A 22,129-nucleotide genomic window follows, 5' to 3' on the forward strand; every position below is an offset into this window, starting at 1 on the left:
CCAGAACAGCACCAAGGCCCCTGGGCATGTCTTGTACAGTGACGCTGTGCCCCAGAGCTTGATTCAGCTGTAGGAATTTGTGCTTAAAAGCTCTATTACACAGTGTTCCCTTCTTAGAAGGCGTTTAGAAAAAATGTAGGAAGACTCTTTTTTATAGGAAACTTCCATAGCAGAAAAGGCTAATAGGCTGCATTTATATGTTAAAAAATTGTTTTTGTTTGAATGCATAGGACATTTACCTGTTCAAAAGAATAAAATGTACAAGGAGAGGTTTCTTTCCTGCCTCTGCCCTTTTATCCTATACCAGCCCCCACCCCAACCTCAGAAATCACAGTACTAGTTCCTGGGATCTTTGGGCAGATATTTTCTATGCATATGTTGTCAAGTTGTCAACTATGAATAAATAGCCTCGCAGCCCCACCTTCAGCACAGATGATGTGCGCCCCCCACCCCGAGTTCCCTCTGTCGGCCCCACTAGGGCGGTTCTGGTCTCTGGTGTTTGCCGCCATGCCCCCAGGGCCTCAGCCGTGCCTGCCAGCCAGAGTGGCTGCCCGGGAAAGTCTCAGGGGACCTAGGATTTCCCATGTCATCTGGCTTAGGCTGTCAGGACGCTGAGAGTGCAAGTGCCCTGAGCCCACCACCCCTTACACTCAGGGCTCTGGTCTCTGCTGCTCCTCCCGTCAAGCTGCTTTGCAGGTCCTTATTCCATTTTCATTACATCCTTTTGGATCAGTAGTTTCTTGTATAGTTTTTTGTTTTTCTGGAGTTTCTGGCTGTCTTTCTTTTTTTCTTGTCAAAAAATAGTACACTTTCATCATAATCTCAGAATTATTCACACTCTCACTAGTACTGTGTATTGTCTAGAAATCACTTCCTGCAGACCCTCTCACCTCTGACTCCCATCCGGACTGATTATTTTCTAGTTCGGTTGTATAGCTTGCATCCTGGAACTTCTTTTCACTGCACTTCTAGGTTAAATTCATTGTGGTTTAGATCCTTGTTGGATCTTCCTCTTTTTTTCCCCTAGTTTTATTGAGATATATTTGACATATAATGTTGTATTAATTTCAGGTGTACAGCATAATTATTTGGGGTGTGTATATTTAGCAAAATGATTACCACAATAAGTTTAATTAACCTTCATCACCTCACATAGTTATAAATTTTTTCTTGTGATGAAAACTTTTAAGTTCTTCTCTCTTAGCAACTTTCAAATGTACCGTTTAGTATTGTTCATTACAGTCACCATGCTGTACATTAGATCCCCAGAACTTACTCATTTTATGAGTGGATTTTGACCCCCCTCCTCCTCCAGGATCTTCCTCTGTTTTCATCCTCATTTTGTTGTGGTATAGACGCAGGTAACTTTCTCGAAATGATGTGTGGTAATAAATGCAGTGTTCTTGAATGTCTTAAAATGCGGTTATTTTAAACTTCCGCTTATTTTGTGGTTTGAGTTTTTATAGAATTCTAACTTTAAAAAATACTCTCTTGGGAGTTTCCTGCTGGCATAGTGGTTAGGAGCCTGGGCTTTCACTGCTGTGGCCCGGGTTCGATCCCTGGTCGGGGAACTGAGATCCTGCAAGCCGCGTAGTGTGGCCAAAAAAAAAAAATCTTCCCTAACAAGATTGAAGGCATTATTCTCCTGTCTTCTTACATCCGCTGTTACAGCTTCTAGAAATGTCTTCCATTCCGGTTCTTTGTGAGTAAACTTTTTTCCTCCTATTTGGAACTTTTAAGACCTTATTTTAAATACTCAGTGGTATGAAATGTCATGAGTTTGTGGAAGTCGTCTTTCATTCGTCCTGTTCAGCCCTCAGTGGGTCCTTTTAAACTGAAGCCATATTTTTCTTAAGCTCTGGAAAATTGTCTTGTTGCTGTCACAGTTTCTGGAATGCCAAACTGATTGCCTGGATTGGTTCCTGGCTCTACCTTGATTTCTTTGACTTTATCTTCCAGCTTTTCTGTTGAAAATCTTATTTTCACTCTCTTTTTTTCTAAGCGTTTGTTTTGTCTAGTTCTGTTTTCATGTTTTATTCTGGTTCTATAGATACCGTATCTTCTCAGATCTCTCCGAGGGTATAAATTGGAAATATTTTAGAATTCCCTTTTTTCCTAATTAACTCTGTAATCTTTACTTTTTTTTTTTTTAACCTAAGTCTGTCTTTTTGTGCTGCTGCTTTTTCTCATAGAATGCAATCCTTAGTTCCCTGTTAGTTTTTTTATTTTAAAAATACATTGGGAATTCCCTGGTGGTCCAGTGGTTAGGATTCCACACTTCCACTGCAGGGGGCACGGGTTCCATCCCTGGTTGGATCCCGCATGCTGCGTGGTGCGGCAAAAAAGAAAAAAAAATCTTCCCCATTCTTTGGAGTGTGGGATGAGGTTGATGGTTTTCTCCTTTACGTGTCTGAGGTCTGCCGCTCCCATTGCTGCTCACAGCTGAGGAGTTGACTGTCTGGCTTTGCCATGCGGTGTGTTGGGCTGGATGTCCACCCAGTTCCCTCAGACTGCAGGCCAGTTTTTCTGGAGCAGGGCCCCCTGTAGCTCCGTGGCACACAGTGGGTTCTTATCCCTTCTCACGGGGTTTCCGCTGGCACGGCTGCCCGTGGACTGACTCAGCCACTCTGCTTCCATGCTCCATACCTGCTAACTGCCGGCCAGAAGCGCCACTCGGCTGTGCTTGTCCCTGCTCCGTGCTGTCTCTCGCCACACACCTCTCCTTCCTCTCCATAGAGTTGTTGAAAGTTTCTCTGTCCTGGCCTCTCCCTTCTTCCCCGTGTTGCCTGGGGTTTTTCTCTGCGTGCTTTCTTCCTGTCATCTCTGTGGGTCATGGAGTTCAGGAGACAGCCGCCTGTTCCCAGAGTGACGTCTTGAACTGTGGAGCTCCTGGAGGCATCTCTGGTCTGGTTTCCCCTTGGTGCTTGGGTACATCGCTTTGTATAAGAGACGAGCCTTGTGAGAAGCTCACCCAGGTTTGGAAATTATCCTGTTACATAAAGTTGGCTGGAGGATTTTCTTTGTTAAAGTGAGCTTGTTCCTGGGAGGCCAGGACTGGTGGAGCCTTGGTCCGCTCTGTCAGGTGTTCACCACACATCCGAGTTCGTGGTCAGGGACGCGCGATTCGGCCAGCGATTGTCTGCATCTGTCTAGGAGTGCGCTGGGCCGCTGTTGGGCAGCTGGGAGTGAAGTGAGTTGTGCCCGTGCCTTAGCAGAACCGAGTTAAGTGGTACATTCTCTCAGAAATTGGGTGCAATTGGAGCTGGGGCTCACAGGACCCCCCTGGGGCCTGCATGTGGACACGGTGTGTGCAGGCATCTCTCTCCTTTCCATCGCTTATTTATGGTTATTTAAAATACAGGTAGGTTATAGTATCAGATTCCACTGACAGGTGTAGACTCCAGTTTGAAAATTCTGTGACACTGAGGGTTTCTTTTCAAGTGCATTTAATAAGCACTTCGCAAGTGACATGGGAGGGCCATCTCCAGACTGTTTTGACGCCTTGACTGACACCACCCACCCGTGAGAAAGTCCTAATGCGGACATTATGCAAATACTATTATAAAAGATTTTTACGTTATAAAACACAAAATTTAGAATTTAGAAGAAGTGGGGGAAAAATAAACCCGGAGTTCTGTTTTCTTTCCTCTCTGTTTACTGATCTGCTGAACGTCCTGGGGTCCACGTGCTTGGGATCCTGCTGGCCGGGGTACACACACGAAATAAGGCCCCCAGTCCAGCAGCTCCAGCGCTGTTGTGGAGACAGACGGTGAGAGCAGGGAGAGGGTGTGTCCAGCGAATGAGGAGATGGGAGAACAAAGACAAAATATAAAACCAGAGCACCTGGCCTCACCGTCCTGGGTGAAAGCTGAGCTGTGGCCACAGGTGGCACAGCAGCTCCTGGCAGGCAGCAGAGCCGGGCTCGCGGCTGCTCTGCCCCCCCGGGCGTGTCCTCCAGGGCAGGGCTGCTGTCCACGCCAGACAGCAGGGTGGGCATCGGGGGAGCACAGCCCCTGCTGCCGGCCCTGCTTGCCCTCTGCCCAGGGAGTTGGCCTCCCCTAACCGGAGTAGAGTTTGCGGCGGGAAACCAGCGGTTCCCACAAACCCCCCGTGTTACCGTTACGTGTATCGAGACATCTTCTAGTGCGTTTCCTTGAAGGAGATGATGATGCAGAGGCTGCTTCACGTGTGAATTGGATGGTATGGTTTTCGTCATTCAGAAAGCCTGATGACCTTCAGGCTGGTTTTGCATCTTGTTCTCCTGCAGTGTGTGGTCAGGCGCCTTGGAAACTTCCGTTCCCTCCCACCCTGGAGCACGCCGGCCACCACCTTCCCAGCGCGAGATGATTCTCGTCCGCTCTGTTCCAGGTCTCTGTGGCCCTCAGCAGCAGCTCCATCCGGGTGGCCGTGCTGGAGGAAAACGGGGAGCGCGTCCTCATGGAAGGAAAGTTCACCCACAAGATCAACACCGAGAGCTCCCTCTGGAGCCTTGAACCCGGGAAGTGCGTTTTGGTAAGTGTGGGCAGTGATACTGTGAGGATGTTGATTTCTGCCAGCTGGGGAGTTTCCTCGGTGTTTTCCGAGCAGCTCGAAGGGCACCTTGTGGGCCTCAGCTGACTGTCACTGCTGCATCTACAGCCTTGGCCTCTCGGCGTCCCACTGCTTGCTTCCTTAAGGTGGGGCCCGTGTCAACAACAAACGGAGGGGCGCTGGAGTGCAGTGTTTCTCACTGCTTCCTGTCCTGCCCATGCACAGACCGCATGCAGTGACCACGGAGGAGGTCCTGCTGGGGCATCATCCCCAGAGCGCGGCTCTGCTCACACCGGACATGTCCCCTCAGTTCCAGAGGCTTCTGCTCTCCAGGGATTCAGTTACATCTATGGCAAAACCAAAGAAGTTAAAAATTAAAAGGCAGGTCGCTTTCATGAATGCCAGTCTGGGGGATGCAGAGTTACTAAATTCAAACAGACAGCCTATTTGACAAAGTGGGTCTCAACTGGCTAAGCTAGCCGAGGGTGCAAGATCCAAACGAAGGGGTACGTGTTCCAGTTACTAGAGTCTTCAGTGGCTCCATCCTCCCTCGTCAGAGCCTTGCACCTGGTCAGTGGGCAGCACCCAGGGAGGCTTCATACAGCGAAGAGAGGCTTCATACAGCGAAGGGAGACTATATATTTGGGTTCGTTCCTTTCCTCTTCCTTCCTGCTGGGATGCTTAACCAGGGTGTGGTGAAAGGGGTAAAGATGAAAAGAAAAATACTAAGTCTTTGGGCACAAAAGACCTCAGAATTTTATATAGGCATGTTCTTTATATGTGCAAAGTGTGCCGTTTCTTCGTGATCCACTCTCTCTGGGAATAGGTGCCCATGGGCCTGCCTGCTTGGTCCTGACCGACAAGGCCCGCGGCGCTCTCTTCTGGCTGCTCGCAGCTCGCAGACACACAAACCCGGTGGAGCGGAGAGCATTCCATCACTGCTGGGGGGGCTGGAGGTCTCGGCATGCCCGGGACCCCCGAGCACACACAGGCCCCTCTGTGTGACAGGAACACCCGGTGGCAGAGCGCCGGCCAAGTCTGCCCGAGTCTTGCTTAAACCGTGCTCTGTCGCACCTCCCCTGCCCTTCCCAGGTTTCTGCTTCTCGCCACTAGTGTGCAACAGTCATGATTTCCCCCTTATCACCCTGGGGTTAAGTCGCTCGTCTGTTCACCCCCGTGCCTCCCCACCCCCAGTGCCGCTCCCCAGACTACGGCCCATGCTCTTAACCACCAGTTCCATTTGCAGAATACCTTCATGGGCATGGTCTCATTTGCACCTCCCACGATTGTGGGGAGTAGGAAGCCAGGGTCTCATTATCCCCCCGCCCCCCGAGGTCACGCAGGCAGCCAGCGGGAGGCCGCGGCAGGCAGCCCACCCTCTCCCGGCGCCGCTGTGATGGCTCAACTGGTCACAGGGAGCGTGGACCCGTGATCCTGGGTGCCCCATTGTCCACGGATGCCGGGCCTCACTCCTCCTGTGTGGGGTTGATGGACCGCCCAGAGCTGTGCACGTAGAGCTTGTCCCGGCAGACAGCTGGTTGTGCTTTCCTCTCTCTGAGGGGTGCTTCTGTTGTCTTCAGCCCTGTTGTCTTCGAGTCCCCACCTGGGACGGAAAGACTGACCTCGTTGCTGGACGCTGAAGGTCCACAGCCACTGTTTACACACAGGTCTGTCGGGGTTGTGATCAGGGTACCGAGGATTCCCTGTACTTGACGTGGCTTCTGCAGAGATGTGGTTGTTAAGCAGGTACCTCACTCTTGGGATTTTCGTTGCCAGAGGTGATGTTGACTTCTTCATGCCTGTTCCAGAGCCATGTCACCTTTTTTGCGTGTTTTGTGCAACTTGCGTCTGAATACAGACGTGGCTCGTGGCCAGGGCAATAACTCCTTGTAATTATGGCCTCCATCTATTGGGTACACTTTGGCCCTGGCTCTGTGAGGTGCCTGGTGGTGCTGTTTCGTCTCTGCAAGCCTGTTGTACAAATCAGGATGCTGGCGCTCAGAGAGGGTGAAGAGCTTGCTCAGGGTGGAGCCAGACCCCAGACCCAGAAGCCTCCCATTTCCCTCCTTCTCTAACTTTCAGCTGAAAGGCACCCAGGAGCGAGTAGGCGCGGGGAGGAGAGCTGGCAGCGGCGCAGCGTAGCTTGTGACCAACAGCCCCGGGCCAGCAGGGAGACTGGTGCGTCGCCTTCCCTGCTGACCTTGATGAGACGGCCTCGGTGTCCGGTCATGTTCCCAGGCCCCGTGGTCGTCCCAGGCCCTCCTCTGGTCCAGGGGGAGGCTTGTGCCCTGACTGCCTTTTAGTTTTCCAGTTTGCTTTTGCCAAGCACCTGCTGCTCGAGGAGTTATAAAGAAGCAGAACGGGCTGCGGTGCACCTGTCACTGCCTGTGAGCGTGGCTTCTGGCTGTTCTGCTCCTGCGTAACCCTGCGAGGTCCACGGAGACACCTCTCAGAATTGCAGGTGCTGGGCTGGTTCTTTCCCGAGGTTCCTTCGAGTGGCTTTCATCATCTGTGGATGGCATCACATTTCTAATGCTGCTCCACCACTTGTAGAAAAAGAAGAGGACTTAATTTAGAGCATCACATCCTCTTCCGGAGCTTCCCTGCCAGCCCAGCCCCCTGCACACCTGGCGTGCACCTTCTCAGGAGTTGCGGGGATCCTGCCTGTCTCCGCCTTCCTCCTGACCACGGTCCTCGGGTACAGCCGATGCCAGTGTCTTAATGGAGACATTGCTGCTTATGGAGCTGAAGGTTGGGTGTGTTCTCAGTGTAATTATTTATTTACTGGTAACATTGAGGACCACGTATCTGAGATGATATTGTAGCTCAGTAAGCACATGGCTTTGATGTGTGAAGACCCTGGGGCCTTTGCTGACCAGAACAAGTGCCATTCCCTCGAGCCTCTGGAGGGGGAGAGCGTGGCTGCCCAGGTGGCCAGGCCTGCTTTGTGCCTCAGCCCCACTCACTGTGGACCTCCGTTCCTCGATCTTAAAGTGAGGCCCAGAGCCTCGGTTGGTCGATCCCCAGACGTTTGTTGGTTGCTTATCACTAAGTGGCAGACCCTGTGCTGGGCACTGGGGCGATTAAGGAAAATAGCCAAGGGCCCTCCTCCTAAAGGCTGCATGGGCCGAAAAGGGCCCCCAGATGTCCTCGCCAGATCCCAGAACCTGCAAATAGGTCCTTATTTGGAGACGGGGCCTTTGCAGATGTGATGAGGTTAAGGACCTTGCGATGATGAGACCATCCTGGATTATCCAGGTGGGCCCTAAATCCAGTGACAGGTGTCCTTACAAGAGGAAAAGAGACAGACACAGAGTGAAGTGAAGGCAAGGCAAGGTCGCCTGGAAGCTCTGGAGGGAGTGCAGCCCCGTCCAGCCTCCAGACGGAGAAGAGTCTTGTTTGAAGCCCGCAGCGCGTGGCGCTTTGTTACGGCTGCCCCAGGACACTAGCCCAGGCCTTACGTGGCATGATCTCTGTGGGGGCCACTTGGGACAGGAGGGGTCACCCCAGGGGTGCCTGTCACCTTACCAGAGTCCATGGTCCGGGTCCTGACCTCCCAAGCAGGCCAGTGCAGACATGCCCCTTGATGCCCAGCCACCACTCCCTCCTTGCCAGAGCCGGATCCACATCAGACACACCCGGGCAGGCTTTCAGAGCAGGCAGGGGTGGCAGCTAAACCCGGATGACAGCTCCTGCCTCCCTCCCTCCCACACTCGAGAATGTTAAATGAGGCTTCTTGATTCTGAGGCAAGCTCCTTTCTTGGTTCCCGAGACGCGAAATCGGGGCCTCCCCCCGTGGCTTGTTCTGTCCCAGAACCCGCCTCGGCTCACTGTCCTGGTTTCTCCCTGCAGGTGGGGCTAATGGCCCTGCCGTGGGCACCTGCAGGCCGTGGCCTCGAGCCCTCGAGGCTCCACGGTCTCGGCGTTTGTAGCCATTCGTGAGGCGACGCCAGTCCACACACTGACACGATCCACACTCGTCATTTAAAGCTGGTACAGTAGCTGCAGAGTGTTCACAGACCTTCATCTGCTTGCCTTAAAGCTCGCGCTACTGGGTGTGTCTGGTGCTTGAACCTATGAGTGTTTTTATATAAGCTGCGTGCCCCGTATTTAGATTATATATTTAGATTACAGTTCTCAAAAGTAGAGTTACAGGCTGAGTGTAGTCCTCGGCCATTGCCGTGGGCTCCCCTAAGAAGGATGTCGGATTTCTGTGACATCAGCAGATCCCTGTGTGCCCTGGCACTGGGCTGTTTTCGAGTGGGGATGTGTGTTTCTCTGTGAAGTGGTTCACCACTTCTGTTTTGTCGCTGGTGGCCACCGGCCCCCTGCCTGGCTCTGAGGGGCCATCGTTCAGCTTAAAATACAAGTTAAATTACGTTAGTATTTTGGCAAGAGCCCAAAGCCTGGAAATTAGTCCAGGGACTGAAATGCGAGTTCTTGGCCTTCAGTGCTCATGTCTCCCAGGACCCGTCGTGTTTCTCAAGGTGGTCACATTTTTGGCATCATCACCAACCCCTGGATCTCCACCGGGTGTTGAGAAGCAGGTAGCCCGAGTCCGCGTGTTCTGGAGAAGTTGCCTGTGAATAGAAGGGATGTGTCGAGCAGAACTGGAAGACCACGCTCCTGGTGGACAGAGCGCGTGTCCCGTGGGGGAGGAGAGTGGAGACGCAGCTTGGCACTGCGTGGCCACCTGCCTCGCATCCACAGCCCACCACGGCCGGGTTCTGTCTGGCCCTACAGTGCTTTAATGTTTAAGCTTAAAACACTTGTTGACGACATTAAAACCAGGAGGTTGCCCACTGCAGTGCTGCCTCTGGCAGAGCCCTGAGAGGCCAGCGGTCTGGCCGGGGCCGCGTCCTCCCCGCAGAAGCGCCTGGAGCTGAGCAGGCCCCTGCTGCCTCTCCCTGTCCTCTGTCCTTGTTTCAAGGCGCCTCTCTGAAGCCCCATCCCACAGCTTTCACCTGCATCTCCTTGGCCCAAGCTTGATCCCACGTACGGGCAGCTGCGAGGAGCCGTCCTCCTCGCCGGGCGCACTGCCTCCCTCTCTGAATAGAAGCAGCGTTCTGTGACAAAGGAGGGGAGGGAGATGAGTGTGGGTGAGTCATCATCACCACACAGATCGGGGTGCTGAGGTGAGCTGAGCCATGTGGAGTTGGAAGTTTCTCTGAGGACATTTTGGGAAAACTGTTCAACCAGCACTCTAGGGGTTCCCCTGAGAAACTGATTCTAGGTCTGGGACCGATTGCTAAAAGGAACCTGGAGGAAAGCCAAGGAACGAGGGTGTGTTATCAGGTCACAGCAACCACCCGTGACCAGCCGAGATGGGGCACTCTGAGCGCTGTGTGATCAGGGATGGGAATGAGTGAGCCATTGAGATGCTATGTGTCCAGGAGCCGGTGCTGACGACAGAGTGGCTGCATCATGGAGGAGAAGGCCCCTGCTGGCCCCTGCACAGCACCTGTTGGGGCTGGAAGTGTGTCCCTGCCATACTGTGGGGCAGATGGGGTCAGGGAGGAACCCCGGGAATGTGGCACGTGACTTCTGTGCCTGCAGGGGGATTATCCCAGGAGGGCTGCAGCATCATCTGTGCAGGTCCTGCGGGGGCACATCCCTGAGCTTAATCAGGAGGAAGCAGCAAACAAACCCCAAATGAAGGATGGTCCTTAACAACAAAAGGCAAAGGCAGTGGAATGTTCCACATGAAAGGGGACAGGCCCACTAAGATGTAGTCAGGACCCTGGACTGGATCCTGTGCAGGAGGGAAGGTGAGCTGAAGTTACTATAGTAAAGAACTTCCATACCTTCAGGAAGGAGACACTCACCGAAATATTAGGGGTAAAGGGCCAAGATGATTCCAAAAAAATTCCGGTAATTTACCCCATATTATAAACTTACACACATAGGGTGAGAGCGTATGTGCAGACACACATACACGTGATGAAGAAAAGGCGTAGCATGTTAACAGTGGGTGACTCGAGGAAAAGGTATTCTTTGTACTTGAATAATTCTAATAACTTGTAAGTTCGAAATTATTCTAAATTGAATGTTTTAAGAAATGAGATGGCAAATAAGCCCATGAAAAGATGCTCAACGTCGTTAGTCATTAAGGCAGTACCAATTAAAACCACGGCGACATGTCACTTCACGCTTATTTGATTGGCTCCTGGAAAGAATCGACAGGAGCAGGGACTGGTGACAGTGTGGAGCCCCTGGGGCTCCCCTGCACTGTGGATGGGAAGGCCAAACCGTGCAGGTCGTTTGGAAAACAGTTTGACAGTTTTTATAAAGTTACATGTGCACTTACCATAGGACCTAGCAGTCCCACTGCTGGATACCTACGAAGGGGAAAGGAGACCACAGAGCCCTGCAGGCAGCCTGGTAGCTGACCGCTGAACCCTGGAAACACCCACCTGTCCACCCACAGGTGCGTCGGCCTATGTCGGGGTGACCCCCATGCGCGCGTAGCATGGCTGAACACCAGGCCACTGCGCTAAGAGAAGAGCAGACCAACGGACACAGACCAACGAAATGGCAAAGCAAGTGTCAGGGGCTGAGGGGATCGCCGTCGAAAGGGGACCGCGAGCTTTGGGGTGTGGCTTGATAGCAGTGGTGGCTACGTGGCTGCATTTGTCAAAACTCATAGGATGCACCCTCAAGAGAGTGAATTTTACTGTGTGCCAGCTTACGCCTCCACAAACCTGATTTAAAAAAAAATAAAAAAATGTTAAAATAAAAAATCAAAACCAAATGTTAAAGCATCAGACTGCTTTATCAAAGATGTTACTTTTAGACCTGAATCCTTGAGCTCCATTCCAAGAACATTTCACCCATGTCCTCTTGCTGCTGCACTCTGTATTATTCCACCTGAAACAGGAATGAAGTTCTGACTCACTAGCATATGAATGGACCGTGAGGACATCGTGCTGAGTGAAAGAAGCCAGGCACAGGACACATAGCCTGTGTGTCCGTTTTTGGGAAATGTCCAGAACAGGCAAATAAATGATTTGTTGCCAGGGCTGGGGGAGGGACAGAGTGGGGAGTGACTGCTCATGGGCACGGGTTCTCCTTTTGTGGTGATGAGAGTGTTCTGGAACTAGATAAGAGGTGGTAATAGCTCAGACTCTTGTGAATGCGCTAAGTGCATTGAACTGTTCACCTTAAAATGGCTAATTCTATGTTAACGTGAATTTCACCTTAAATTATTTTTACTGTGGTGCTGGGCTCATCTTGATGTTTACTGGGTCTGCAGAGTGCCCATGCGGACTTGTTCTGTGGACACACGAGGCCCGGGCAGCGAGGCCCACCAGGCTCCTTGTTTTCAGGGTCAGTCCCGTTGAGCCCCCGAGCTGTGTCGGGCCTGGATGTGTGTGTGGACCTGGCTGGGACACCCCGTGTGTGGTTCGTACGCGCAGAAGCAGCAGCAGAGCCCCGGGGCGGGGATTGGGCTGGCCCCACAGTGCTGTCACGGGCTGCTGGTCCGAGCATGGCTCTGTTCTGCCTGTAGCGCTGGGCGATCCAGGCGAGGCGCTGAATTCCAGGTAGAGGTAATAGTGGGTATTTTACAGAGGTTGTGAGCGCTAACAGTACATGTTAGAGAGATCTTGGCCATGATGACGACTAACGAAGATACAAGTAAAATGAGTCTAAAGGGTCTGTTGTCTCTGGAGATTTACAGTCGTCTCTCAGTGTCCTCAGGGGATTGGTTCCAGAACCCAGCCCTCCCCCCACCTCTCCCCGCCCCGAAGGATACCAACGTCCAAGGATGCTCTAGTCCCTTACATAAATGGCGTAGTGTTTGCATGTAACCTGCGTACATCCTCCTGTTTACTTCACATCATATACCTAATGCAATGTAAATACTATGTAAACAGTTGCTGAAGTGTGACAAGTTCAAGTCTTGCATTTTGGAACTTTCTGGAAATTTTTTTTTCCAAATATTTTTGATCTGGAGTTGGTTGACTTCAGTGGATGCAGAACCTGTGGATACAGAGGGCCGACTTCCTCAGAAGTCTCTCCTGGAATGGTAAGAGAATGTATTTCCCCCGTGGAAGGTTTCTGTGGCACTGGCGCAGTGATCTGCAGCTCTGTAAAGACGGGGCTCAGTGCTCGGCACTGGGGCCTCTGAGGGCCAGGTCAGGTCTGCGCATGCAAACAGGAGAGTGCAGTTGGCCAGAAGCTGGCTAGACAGAGCATCTGAAAACAGAAGCTGCACCCTGAATGTAAACAGTGGCATTGGCAGGGTAGAGGTCATTCATCTGATCAGGTGGGCAGGGGGTGCTCAGAACCCCTGCCATCTCACCCCTGCGTCCACCCAGGACGCCCGCGTCCACGCAGGATGGTCAGAAGTGGGGCGACTTGCTTTTGTAATGTGCTGAGATGCTGACATTCATGCTGTGCTTGTGGTTTCCTGGAGGTTGTCTCCACTGTGTGACCCGCCCTCATCACTGCCCATGCCTCAGCCGCTCTCAGGGCCGAGACTTAGCTCTGCTGTGACGCTGTGGGACCCGGGCTCCGCAGGGGCTCTCCGTGGACTCGGGCAGCAGGGCTGGAGCTGGCAGCACCGCTCCCCGCAGCCCGTGAGCCACGGGGCCGACTCCTTAGGCCCCATGGGCCTGCGGTGTCTTCACAGATGTCGCCTGTGGGCCAGCTCGCACTCCACTTTGTCAGGATTGCCCGCTGGCCAGTGAGCCTCTCCTCACGGTGCTCCTGTGAGGAAGCGCCGCTCTCACTGCTGGCTCCGTCATCTCTGTGTCACCTCCCTGCCCCTCTGGGCATGAGTGGGGGTTACATCCCGTCTGAGAGTGGACAGAGTGAGGGAGCGTGGGCAGCCCTCCTGTCAGTTCTTGGCCAGTCAGTAAAGAGTTTCCCGATGAGCCGGCCAGTGACCATAGGGAGGAGGTGGCCTGGGCCCTCCCTGTGTGGTCCCTGGGATGCGTGTACTTGGCATCAGCTTCAGGCAAAGCCCTGCTATTCTGCAGTCCCCGTCTCTGAGTTCTTGTGTTCCCCCGACTCCCCCCGTCCCTCACTGGGCTGCACCATGATGCTGAGTGGCAGGTGAGTCACATGCAGCGGTCGCAGGGCTGGGGAGCCACTCTTGCAGCCGCCTGGCCAGGAAAGAGAATGGGACAAGGCGCCTGGGCGTCTGGCTGGCGGGTAGTCATTGTCAGACCGAGTGCTTGGTCCCCCCAGCAGGCAGGAGCCTGGGTGCTGCACTTGGAGGCGGCAACGGTCAGCAGGAGGGAGAGGGGTGAGCTAGCGGGGCCCGGGCAGGTGGATGTTGACAGAAGCTCCTGTTTGGGCTCCAGCTTCCCTCGGCAGCTCGGGAGACCGTGATGGGGTCTGGATACCAGCGGATGGGGCAGCTCGGAGTGCTGGGAAACGCCCCACTCTGGTCCGAGTGGGCTGGGCTTCTGGTGACTGAGCAGTGCGGATGCTGATGCCTACGGGGGTCAGTGTCTTCTGAGAGGACCTGGGGGACAAGGACCGCAGGCACCGCCCAGTCATGGTGGTGGAGAGTGGAATACTCAGTGCCCGGGGTCTGGACAGCCCCGCTGGGTCCCCGGTGCCACTTGCCCGACACTGACTGTGTCTCTGCCCTCGTGTGCCAGGTGAGCCTGAACAAGGTGGGCGAGTACTGGTGGAACGCCATCCTGGAGGGGGAGGAGCAAATCGACATCGACCAGATCAACAAGGAGCGCTCCATGGCCACGGTGGACGAGGAGGAGCGCGCCGTCCTGGACAGGCTCGCCTTCGACTACCAGCAGAAGCTGCAGGGCAAGCCGCAGAGCCACGAGCTGGTACGGGCCCTCTGGGGTCGGAGCGGGGGCGGGGCGAGCTGCTGTGGGCTCCTGGCGCGGGCACGCCGGCTTGCTGGCCGCCTGGGACGGGGCGCCCAGCCAGCAGAGCCAAGAGCTGTCTGTCCTCGGGGTCCCAGTGGTATCGCGTGTTGCTAGCTGACACGCTGGGGCCGTGCGGACGGATCCCTCCCCTTAGCCCCTCCAGGACCCTCAGCACAGGAGGGAGAGTCAGGCCCAGCCCTGCCTCGGGGCGGTGCGGGTTTGACCACAAAGGGCCAATGGGAAGAAAGTCCTTCCAAGTCACTTCCAAATGTCAGAGGCGTGAGAAGTGTGCCTGCGGCTGTGGGGGGACGGGAGGAAGTTAGTGACTAAAGAGGAGGCTCGTGCCTGAGCCTGTGGTGGCCACAACGAGGAGGATTAGTTAGATGTGTACCGTCTTCCTTCTGCTTTAATACTCCCAAGAGTGACTCCCTGCAGAAGTGAGGGTTGCTTTTCTCAGGTTATTTTTAGTTCCCAGTGTCCCACGTGAAGAGCGCCGGGAGTTTGAGCCATGGCACCACGGCCCATCTCCAAGGCTGCTCATGTGTCAGACACGAGGCCCGCCCTCCACCCCACCCCCAGTGCCATTCAGATTCTCAGGCGTCCTGTTTTGTCTCCCAGGGGCCTCACTTTGTGGCTCCTGTGAGTGTTCTAGGCCTGGGGCCGTCGAGCGCCCCCGCCCACTGCCCCGTGCCTGTGGTCCTTCCTTTCTGTCTCATTCAGACCTTGCATGCAAACGGCCTGCCTCGCTCTTTCAACGGCCAAGGAGCCATGGAGGGGAGTGCTTAGTGAGTGCTTACTGCACGCAGGTTGGGTCGGGTTGGCTGGGTCATGGTCCCTGTTGCAGCACCCCTGAGAGGGGGGTCGAGGTTTAGACGTCACAGCACGTGTTCAAGGTCCCACAGCCAGACAGCAGGGCTGGGGTTTGAACCCTGAGCTGGTTCCAGTCTTGTCTGTCACCCCTCCCCGAGTCTCTGAATCGCCTCTTGGTCTGGCTCCCTGACCCACCTGGGCTTTTGGGGCTAGAGGCCAGGGCTATGGTTGACCACTGGATCACAGGCATCTGCTGGTCTTGTCTACGGAAACTGGCCCCTGGCTGTAATCGCTGAGCTCGCAGGGCACAGGACGCGGAGTGCAACCCACCTCTGTGCACGTTTAGGCGGCAGTTTTAGCCAGTTGTGCTGCATTTGCCTGTGGCCACCAGGTGAACGAGCACTCTGAACGCTGGCCTGACGGGAGGGGACCTTGTGCAGCCGTCGAAAGTGTGGGTGTCGCTGCCCCGAAGTGGGCAGGCACCTGGCTGTGAGACCCAAGTAGGAAGCCGAGTCCCTGTTGATGAGCTCAGGGATGGGGCCGGCTGATCAAGAAGGATCTGAAGAAGAGCCTGGAAGACCCTGCAGTCTAATGGAAAGACCTCTGTGGTTTGAGTCGAAAGGGATTCTGGAAGGGCTTGCCATGTGCCAGGCAGTGTGCTGACCATGAAGGGGCGTGAGTGCCTGGCCGAGTGCAGTGCCCTGTGGAGACCTTCAGCAGACACACAGGAGCCCATGGCTGGTGGTGCAGGCGGCAGGACTCGGGGGTGACCCCTCGCCCAGCTGACCTGCTCCTGGACGGGCAGGGGCCTCCAGCTCGCCGGCCCTTGCTGGAGATGGTAGAGGACTGACACCTCAGGGCCGTGGTGGTAGAGGGGGAGCACCAGCACTGCTGTCTGGGACTCATCTGGGCTTAGCAGACATTCGGGGCCTCCCAGGCTTCCACGTGGACTGTCCTCAGTACACGGGGCCTTGAGGGAAGCGCAGTGTGGGGAGCAGGATCTGGACGGAGAGAAGAGCTTTGGAGGCGCGAGGAGCCAGTAGAGCTGGCGTGGCCTGGCGGTGAGGGAGCTGGGCTTCGCGGTGCTGAAGCCACGGACAGTCTCTGGAGTCCTCGGAGGAAAGCGTCCCCAGGAGAAGAAGGAAATCGGGGCTGGAGAGTCAGCAGGACTGACTGGTGGCTTCAGATGGGGGCTACCGGGAGGAGGGGCGGCTTAAGAAAGCAGGTGGTGGCCATGAGGGGCGTGCGGCAGGACCAGCGCAGGCAGCGGGCCGGGGCCCCATGGAGCTGGAGCGTGAGGGGCCCGTCAGGTGGGTCAGGGCTCACTCAGCAGAGGAGGTGCTCAGGTGAGGGGCACAGAGTGAGTTGAGAGACTGGGAGGAGGGGGCTTCAGAGGGGTAGGTGGGCGAGAGCTAGAGGAAGAGGGATGGGACGGAGGAGGAGGCCTGGCCCAGCAGGGCTGCCAGGAAACCCCGGAGTCAGGCTGGTGGGCGGGGCCGGCCTCTCTGGCCCCTTCTCCACGGGGGGCGGCCTGCGGGCAGCACTGCCCGCTCCTCCAGTGCCCTTCCCAGCGTCCCTGGCGTGTGTCATCTGTACCGAGTTGGGAGTAATATGGATTAATCCCTGAGATGTACTACCCATCTTTGATGTGTTTGCTGCTGCACCACGTAGGTTTCATAACAGGGAAAAGAAGGCCCCCGTCAGGAGGGGAGTCCTGCAGCCTCGCCAGACACCGGGAGTTTTCCCCTCAGCTCAGTCTGTCAGCCTAGAGGCCAGAGGTGGACAGGGCTTTCTGGCCCCGTGGCAGTGAGTCTCTTTGTTTCTCCTGGTCAGAAGGAAGGGGAGATGGTTCCCAGCCTGATGTATTCGCAGGGAAGCACAGAGGGCAGACCCGGGGACCCGCGGGGAAGGAGGGCCTACAGCACCGCGAGGGACCTCCCTCATAGGCGCAGCCTCCTGCCGTGCCCTGGCCCAGGCCACAGTGCTTGGCCTGCTGCTGCCCCTGAAGGCTGGATGGTCCAGGCTGCCCATGTGCTGGGATACGTGATCCAGCAGCTTTGACCTCTGCCCCCCAAGGGCTGCAGGGGTCGGTGACTGGTGGGTCCACAGCCAGACTCCCTGAGGTCTCTCTGAGTCACAGCCTGGGTCATTCCCAGACTATCTGAGGGTGCAGGCCTCGAGGCCACCAGCCTTCTCCCTGGGAAGGGGGAGCAGAGAACCCCTCTTTGCACTTCAGTCAGCCCTGTGGGCTGTAGCCCTCAGGCCATTTGGAGTTCGGATAGGTATTTCTGGTGAGAAGGGACAGCATCTGAGCCAGGAAGATAGCCGGTGCTTCGCTGGGGACAAGATGGGGATGGAATCTGCATGTGGGAAGCACAGTTTTGCGGAGGGTCTGCTGTCACCCTGGGCAGGTCCTCTTCCGGAGGAAGCAGAGCAGAGTCCTGCTCTAGGACATGCGGGCCTGGTGACTACAGTTAACCTCTCTATTTTCTGTTTGTAGAAAGTCCATGAGATGCTGAAGAAGGGGTGGGATGCTGAAGGCTCCCCCTTCCGAGGCCAGCGATTCGACCCGGCCATGTTCAACATCTCCCCCGGGGCTGTGCAGTTTTAATGACCGGAGTAAAGGAAGCCCTCGCCGGCGGGGACTCGCTCGCCTGGTTCACCCTTGCCATCCTTCTTTTCAAGGGGGAACCCGGCCTCCACTCTGGCCCTGCATCTCCAGACTGTTGTAGAGCAGGGCGGGGGCTGCGTGGCCCGTGCCGGGCGGGTGTTAGAGAGCAGGGGGTGTCCTGGCAGGCGCAGCTCCGGCCCCTCCTGGCCGTTAGCCACCCCCTCCCTCCGCTTGCTGCTCGTGTGCTCTCTGCTTGCTGTTCTCACGCTTGGGGCGGGCGTGGGTGCTGCTCGGCTGTTGAAGCGTGGGCAGGACTGTGCAGCCTGAGGGCCGAGCTCCTGGCCAGTTTGGGGAGAGCGCAGCCTCGACCTTTTGCTGGGTGTGTTCACGTGTGGTCTTGCCCGCCTGCTTGTACGCGTTCACCGCCTGCCTCAGCCTCGTTGAGGAGCTGCGGAAACTGGGGTCCTGCCGCCGGATCTGGACGCTGGAAGAAAGTGTCTTGTGGCCTCGGGGGCAGGCACGGCAGGATCTGTCCCTCTCCTGACCGGGCTGCTCTGCTGCCACCCAGCCTAGCACTTTTCTCTCGGGGGATCCGGTTCTTGTCAAAGTGAGCTGGGCCAGGCACCCTCAGGAGGCCCCGTGGTGTGTCAGCTGCTCGGTGCAGCCCTTGGTCCTTTCCTGGCTGAGGCCAGACTGCACCGCACAGAGCTCGTGGCTCTGCTCCCACCGCTGTCCCAGGACCCAGAGCCTGTGCCCTTCACCAGGACTGTGGGGCTGCCCTTCCGGGCAGTGACCTTGCAGGTCTCTGCACTCTGGAACCTGCCCTCGTGAGCTCTGTTCTCTGGTCTGGGGGAGGAAGGAGCCCTGTCTGGGGGGCGTTCTTTCTGGAGCCTTCCCCCTTTAACTGCAGAGGTGGGAGCTGCTTCATCACAGTCTGTGGGGGCAGGTTTCTGGCTCACAGCGCCCTGTAGACACATCCCTGGGTCCCTGGGAAGCGTTTGCTTGCTCTGATGCCACCACAGGAGGCGTGGACACCAGGTGGCTGGGGGAAGCGCCACCATGGGAGCACAGGGCCCTGCTGTTTGCACTTGTCACCGAGGCTGGCCACGGAGCTGCTGGAGGCCCCTCTGTAGCGCCCTCAGGATTTGCACACCTGTCCCACATAGTGAAAGGTCTCACTGGCACGTGTCTGTGAGAGAACCATTCTCAACACGCCCCTGTCTCCTCCTCCCCTCCGCCGCCCCCGTGGGGTCTTCTGCTGCGACCGGCAGGGCTGTGGTGCCTGCGCCTCAGCTGTTTGGGAGACTTTGGGAGCTGTGGACTCAGTGGCCAGTTGTCTTCCTTTTGCCCGATTTGATTTCCAGTGTTGGTTTCTCCCCACCCCGCCCGCTGTAACAGCAGCTCGCAGGCATCTGGGAGTGCGGGGCTTCAGGGGAGGGAGTGCTCGTTCGCCCTCGCCGTGTCGTGGGAGACCTCTGCCCCTCGCTGCCGGCCTGGGCCCTGGAGCCTGTGCACTCTGCCCATTTTCTCTCTTCAAACCTGGCAGCAGCAGTTTGGCCACTGAGCTCCGTCAGCTGAGGTCCAAGGAAGTGGGGTACACACCTGCGAAATCACCCTGTCTCCGGTGTTGGTTTGCAATAAATCTGTATTTAAGCACTTGTGGGTCTGTGTGTGACGATCGTTGCCAAGACAGTTCTCATTGTGTGGTCATTACCCGAATTCTAGCCCTGAGGCCCGCGTACACAGCAAACGCCAAAATGGGAAATTCCTAAATATCTCCCAGAGGTGTTTCTCATCCAGCCTGCATCCTGGCAAGACTCCACACAGATTTCAGAAATCTAATAAGCTTTTGGTCAGGAGAAAAGATTGTAGCTCTAGAGCTTGCGTGCATTTCCAAACAGGAGTCAGAAGGCTGCAGCCCGAGGGTCCTCAGTGCCCCATTTACCTGCACGGGTCCCGGAACGCTGGGTTCACGAGTCTGCCTGCACCCGCTCCGGACATAACAGGTGTGTGACACATCCCCTTCCTCAGTCACATGGCAGCCTCTCCAGAGCCCCCCCGCCCGTTCCCCCATTCCAGGGGCCATGCTCAGTGGGCAGGACCTGGTGAGCATTTCTTCATAAGCATTTCTTGAATGAGTGAAGAATGTGCAAAGGGCTCAGCAGTGGAATTACCAAGCGAACTGCAAACTCCCAGGGCAGGAAAAATCTGCCAGGAGGGAGAGGCACCATCTCTCAACAGTTTGCCTCCAAAGTGTGCGGGAGGGAGAAGAGTCAGGAGTAGTCTATGTGCCAGTGTGTCCAGGAGGTGGCAGCTGCCTTACAAAGACCTGACCACCCAGAACACAGTCTGGGGAACAGACCCAAACCCCCCTCCGTTCTGCTCCCCAGACGGCCAGCTGGCAGCAGGCTCAGCCCAGGTTGGACGACTTGTTTCCGTGAATAAAGAATGGTGTGTGGACTCGCAATCGTCAGTCCTCGGTAAGCGCTCTCTCCCTCTTCATCAGAGGGCAGGCTCCAGAGCAGAGCTCCTGCCCTCGACAGTGGCGCACACGTGGGACTGGTCCCCCCTGGTCTGGGAGTCGGGTGGTTGCAGCCTGGCCGCTGCTGGGCATACCTTTCCTGGACACCAGGTTGGCACGCTCTCTCTCAGCTCCCTGATGCGCCCGTGGGCGTGGTTAGGAATCCCGAGGCCCCTCCTTCAGGTCCCTGTCACAACATCAGGGGCAAGGAAAAATTCATATATTCTGTAGTCTCAGACTCAGCTCACCCCTCAGCCAGTCCACACGAGCATGGTTTTATCTGGTCTATTCTGTCTTACGTCCTTGGTTTTATTCTTTACAACTGAAGGTTGGGTCACCGGCTTCCCTTCAGAGGGAAGAAAGGACCGTCGGGTGCCAGCTGGGGGTCCTAGATCCTCCCCTTTTAACCCGGAGCCCTCAGCTGGACGCCACTCTGCTGTCCTAGCCCCACTCTGCAGGCTCGGGCACCTGCTGCTGCTGGCGTGGGGAGGGCGGGGCTGGGGTCACGCACTGCAGCCCACCCTGGGAGAATCTGGGGACTGACTCGGACTTGGTGGTGCGGAGAGGGGCCAGCCTGGTAGAACAAGCGTCACGCCAGCTGTGGACAGAGAGCCAGTGGGCCTGACGCGGCCATCCTCCTGCAGGGCAGGCCCGAGCCTGTCCCCTGGAGATGGAGGCCGTCGCGAGAGAGGTGCCTGGACCCCAGAGTGAGTCAGGGCTTCTCCAGGGAGCTCGAGCCAGGCCTTCTACCACCTCTGTCCTGGTTCCTCCTGGGAGGGATCCTAGGCTTTTTGGCCAGCGCTGGATGGGGCATTAGGGACATTTTGGTTCAAACCCCCACTGTGCAGTGGTCACAGAGGAAGTGTCACCCCCGAGGCGTGAGCTGGGCCCCCGCTCCTGCCCACATTCCCAGCGTCACCCCGGAGATGGCCTGGCCCTGGCTGATGCTCTGCAGGTGGATGATGGAAGGAGGGGGGAAGGCCCCCAGCATTCGCCTACTGAAACCCTATCAGCCCAGACGTTGCAGAGGAGGACCCTGAGGGGTGGCTAACTCTGGACGGGACCACTGGAGGTCACGGTGAAGCAATGGCGCCGCAGGGGTTTGGGGGAGGTCCCTCCTGCAGGGATGGGGAGCCTGCTCCTTGAGGGGCCGCGTAATTGGGAAGCTGCCCAGGTTATGACCTTGCAGGGACTGGGGTCAGGAGCATCGTGTTACGGTTAGGGTTAGAGCAGTGTCCCCTGGTGGGCCTGGACTTGGGAAGATCGCCGAGCTGCAGCACGGGAAGTCAGAGGCCCCAAAGATGGTGTGCCTGGCCCACACAGCGTCTCACAGGGGGTTTGGGGTTAACAAGAGGCCAGGGAAGGGCTGCAGAGCGGGGGCTTCAGGTGGGGAAGCTGCCAGCAGCCTCAGTGACCACCTGTCAGGGCTGGGCCGGTGCAGAGGGCGCAGGGGCAGGAGACCACGGGCCAGGGTGCAGGGTGCCGGCAGAGGGTGGAGGATAGCAAAGGGAAGTGGAAGCAGGGGCAGGAAGGAGGGGAGAGGACGTGCCCTGCTGGGCCCCGTACATCCTGTGTGTCCTCAAGGTGAACAGCCCCATCGGTGTCTGGGAGGGCAAAGCATCAACGCGGGCCACCCCTAGTCTCCCAGGTGCAAGGTTTGTGCCAACTCCTCGGGGGAGCCCTTAGCCCTTGGTCGAGGGGGAGGCAGGCGGTGTTTCTGGAGCATTCCGTCGCAGTGTGTTGGACTGGACAGCATCAGGACATCCTGGGTGCCCCCTCGGACTGTGGATCAGCACCTCCCAGCGCCAGTCACAA

General features: G+C 56.3%; 1 protein-coding gene across 1 annotated transcript in view; it reads left to right on the forward strand.

The window, feature by feature from the left end:
• Window positions 1–19,449, forward strand: part of NUDCD3 (NudC domain containing 3) — a 73,111-nt gene extending 53,662 nt beyond the window's left edge. Inside the window, exons 4-6 of the mRNA XM_033862850.2 lie at window positions 4,369–4,512; window positions 14,142–14,330; window positions 17,683–19,449. Of these exons, the coding sequence (XP_033718741.1) occupies window positions 4,369–4,512; window positions 14,142–14,330; window positions 17,683–17,793 (444 nt within the window). The 3' untranslated portion in view covers window positions 17,794–19,449. The remainder of the gene's footprint in view (window positions 1–4,368; window positions 4,513–14,141; window positions 14,331–17,682) is intronic.
• The last annotated feature ends 2,680 nt before the right edge of the window (window positions 19,450–22,129 follow it).

The sequence above is a fragment of the Tursiops truncatus genome, chromosome 9, assembly GCF_011762595.2.
Source record: "Tursiops truncatus isolate mTurTru1 chromosome 9, mTurTru1.mat.Y, whole genome shotgun sequence".
In the NCBI taxonomy this organism is placed as follows: domain Eukaryota; kingdom Metazoa; phylum Chordata; class Mammalia; order Artiodactyla; family Delphinidae; genus Tursiops; species Tursiops truncatus.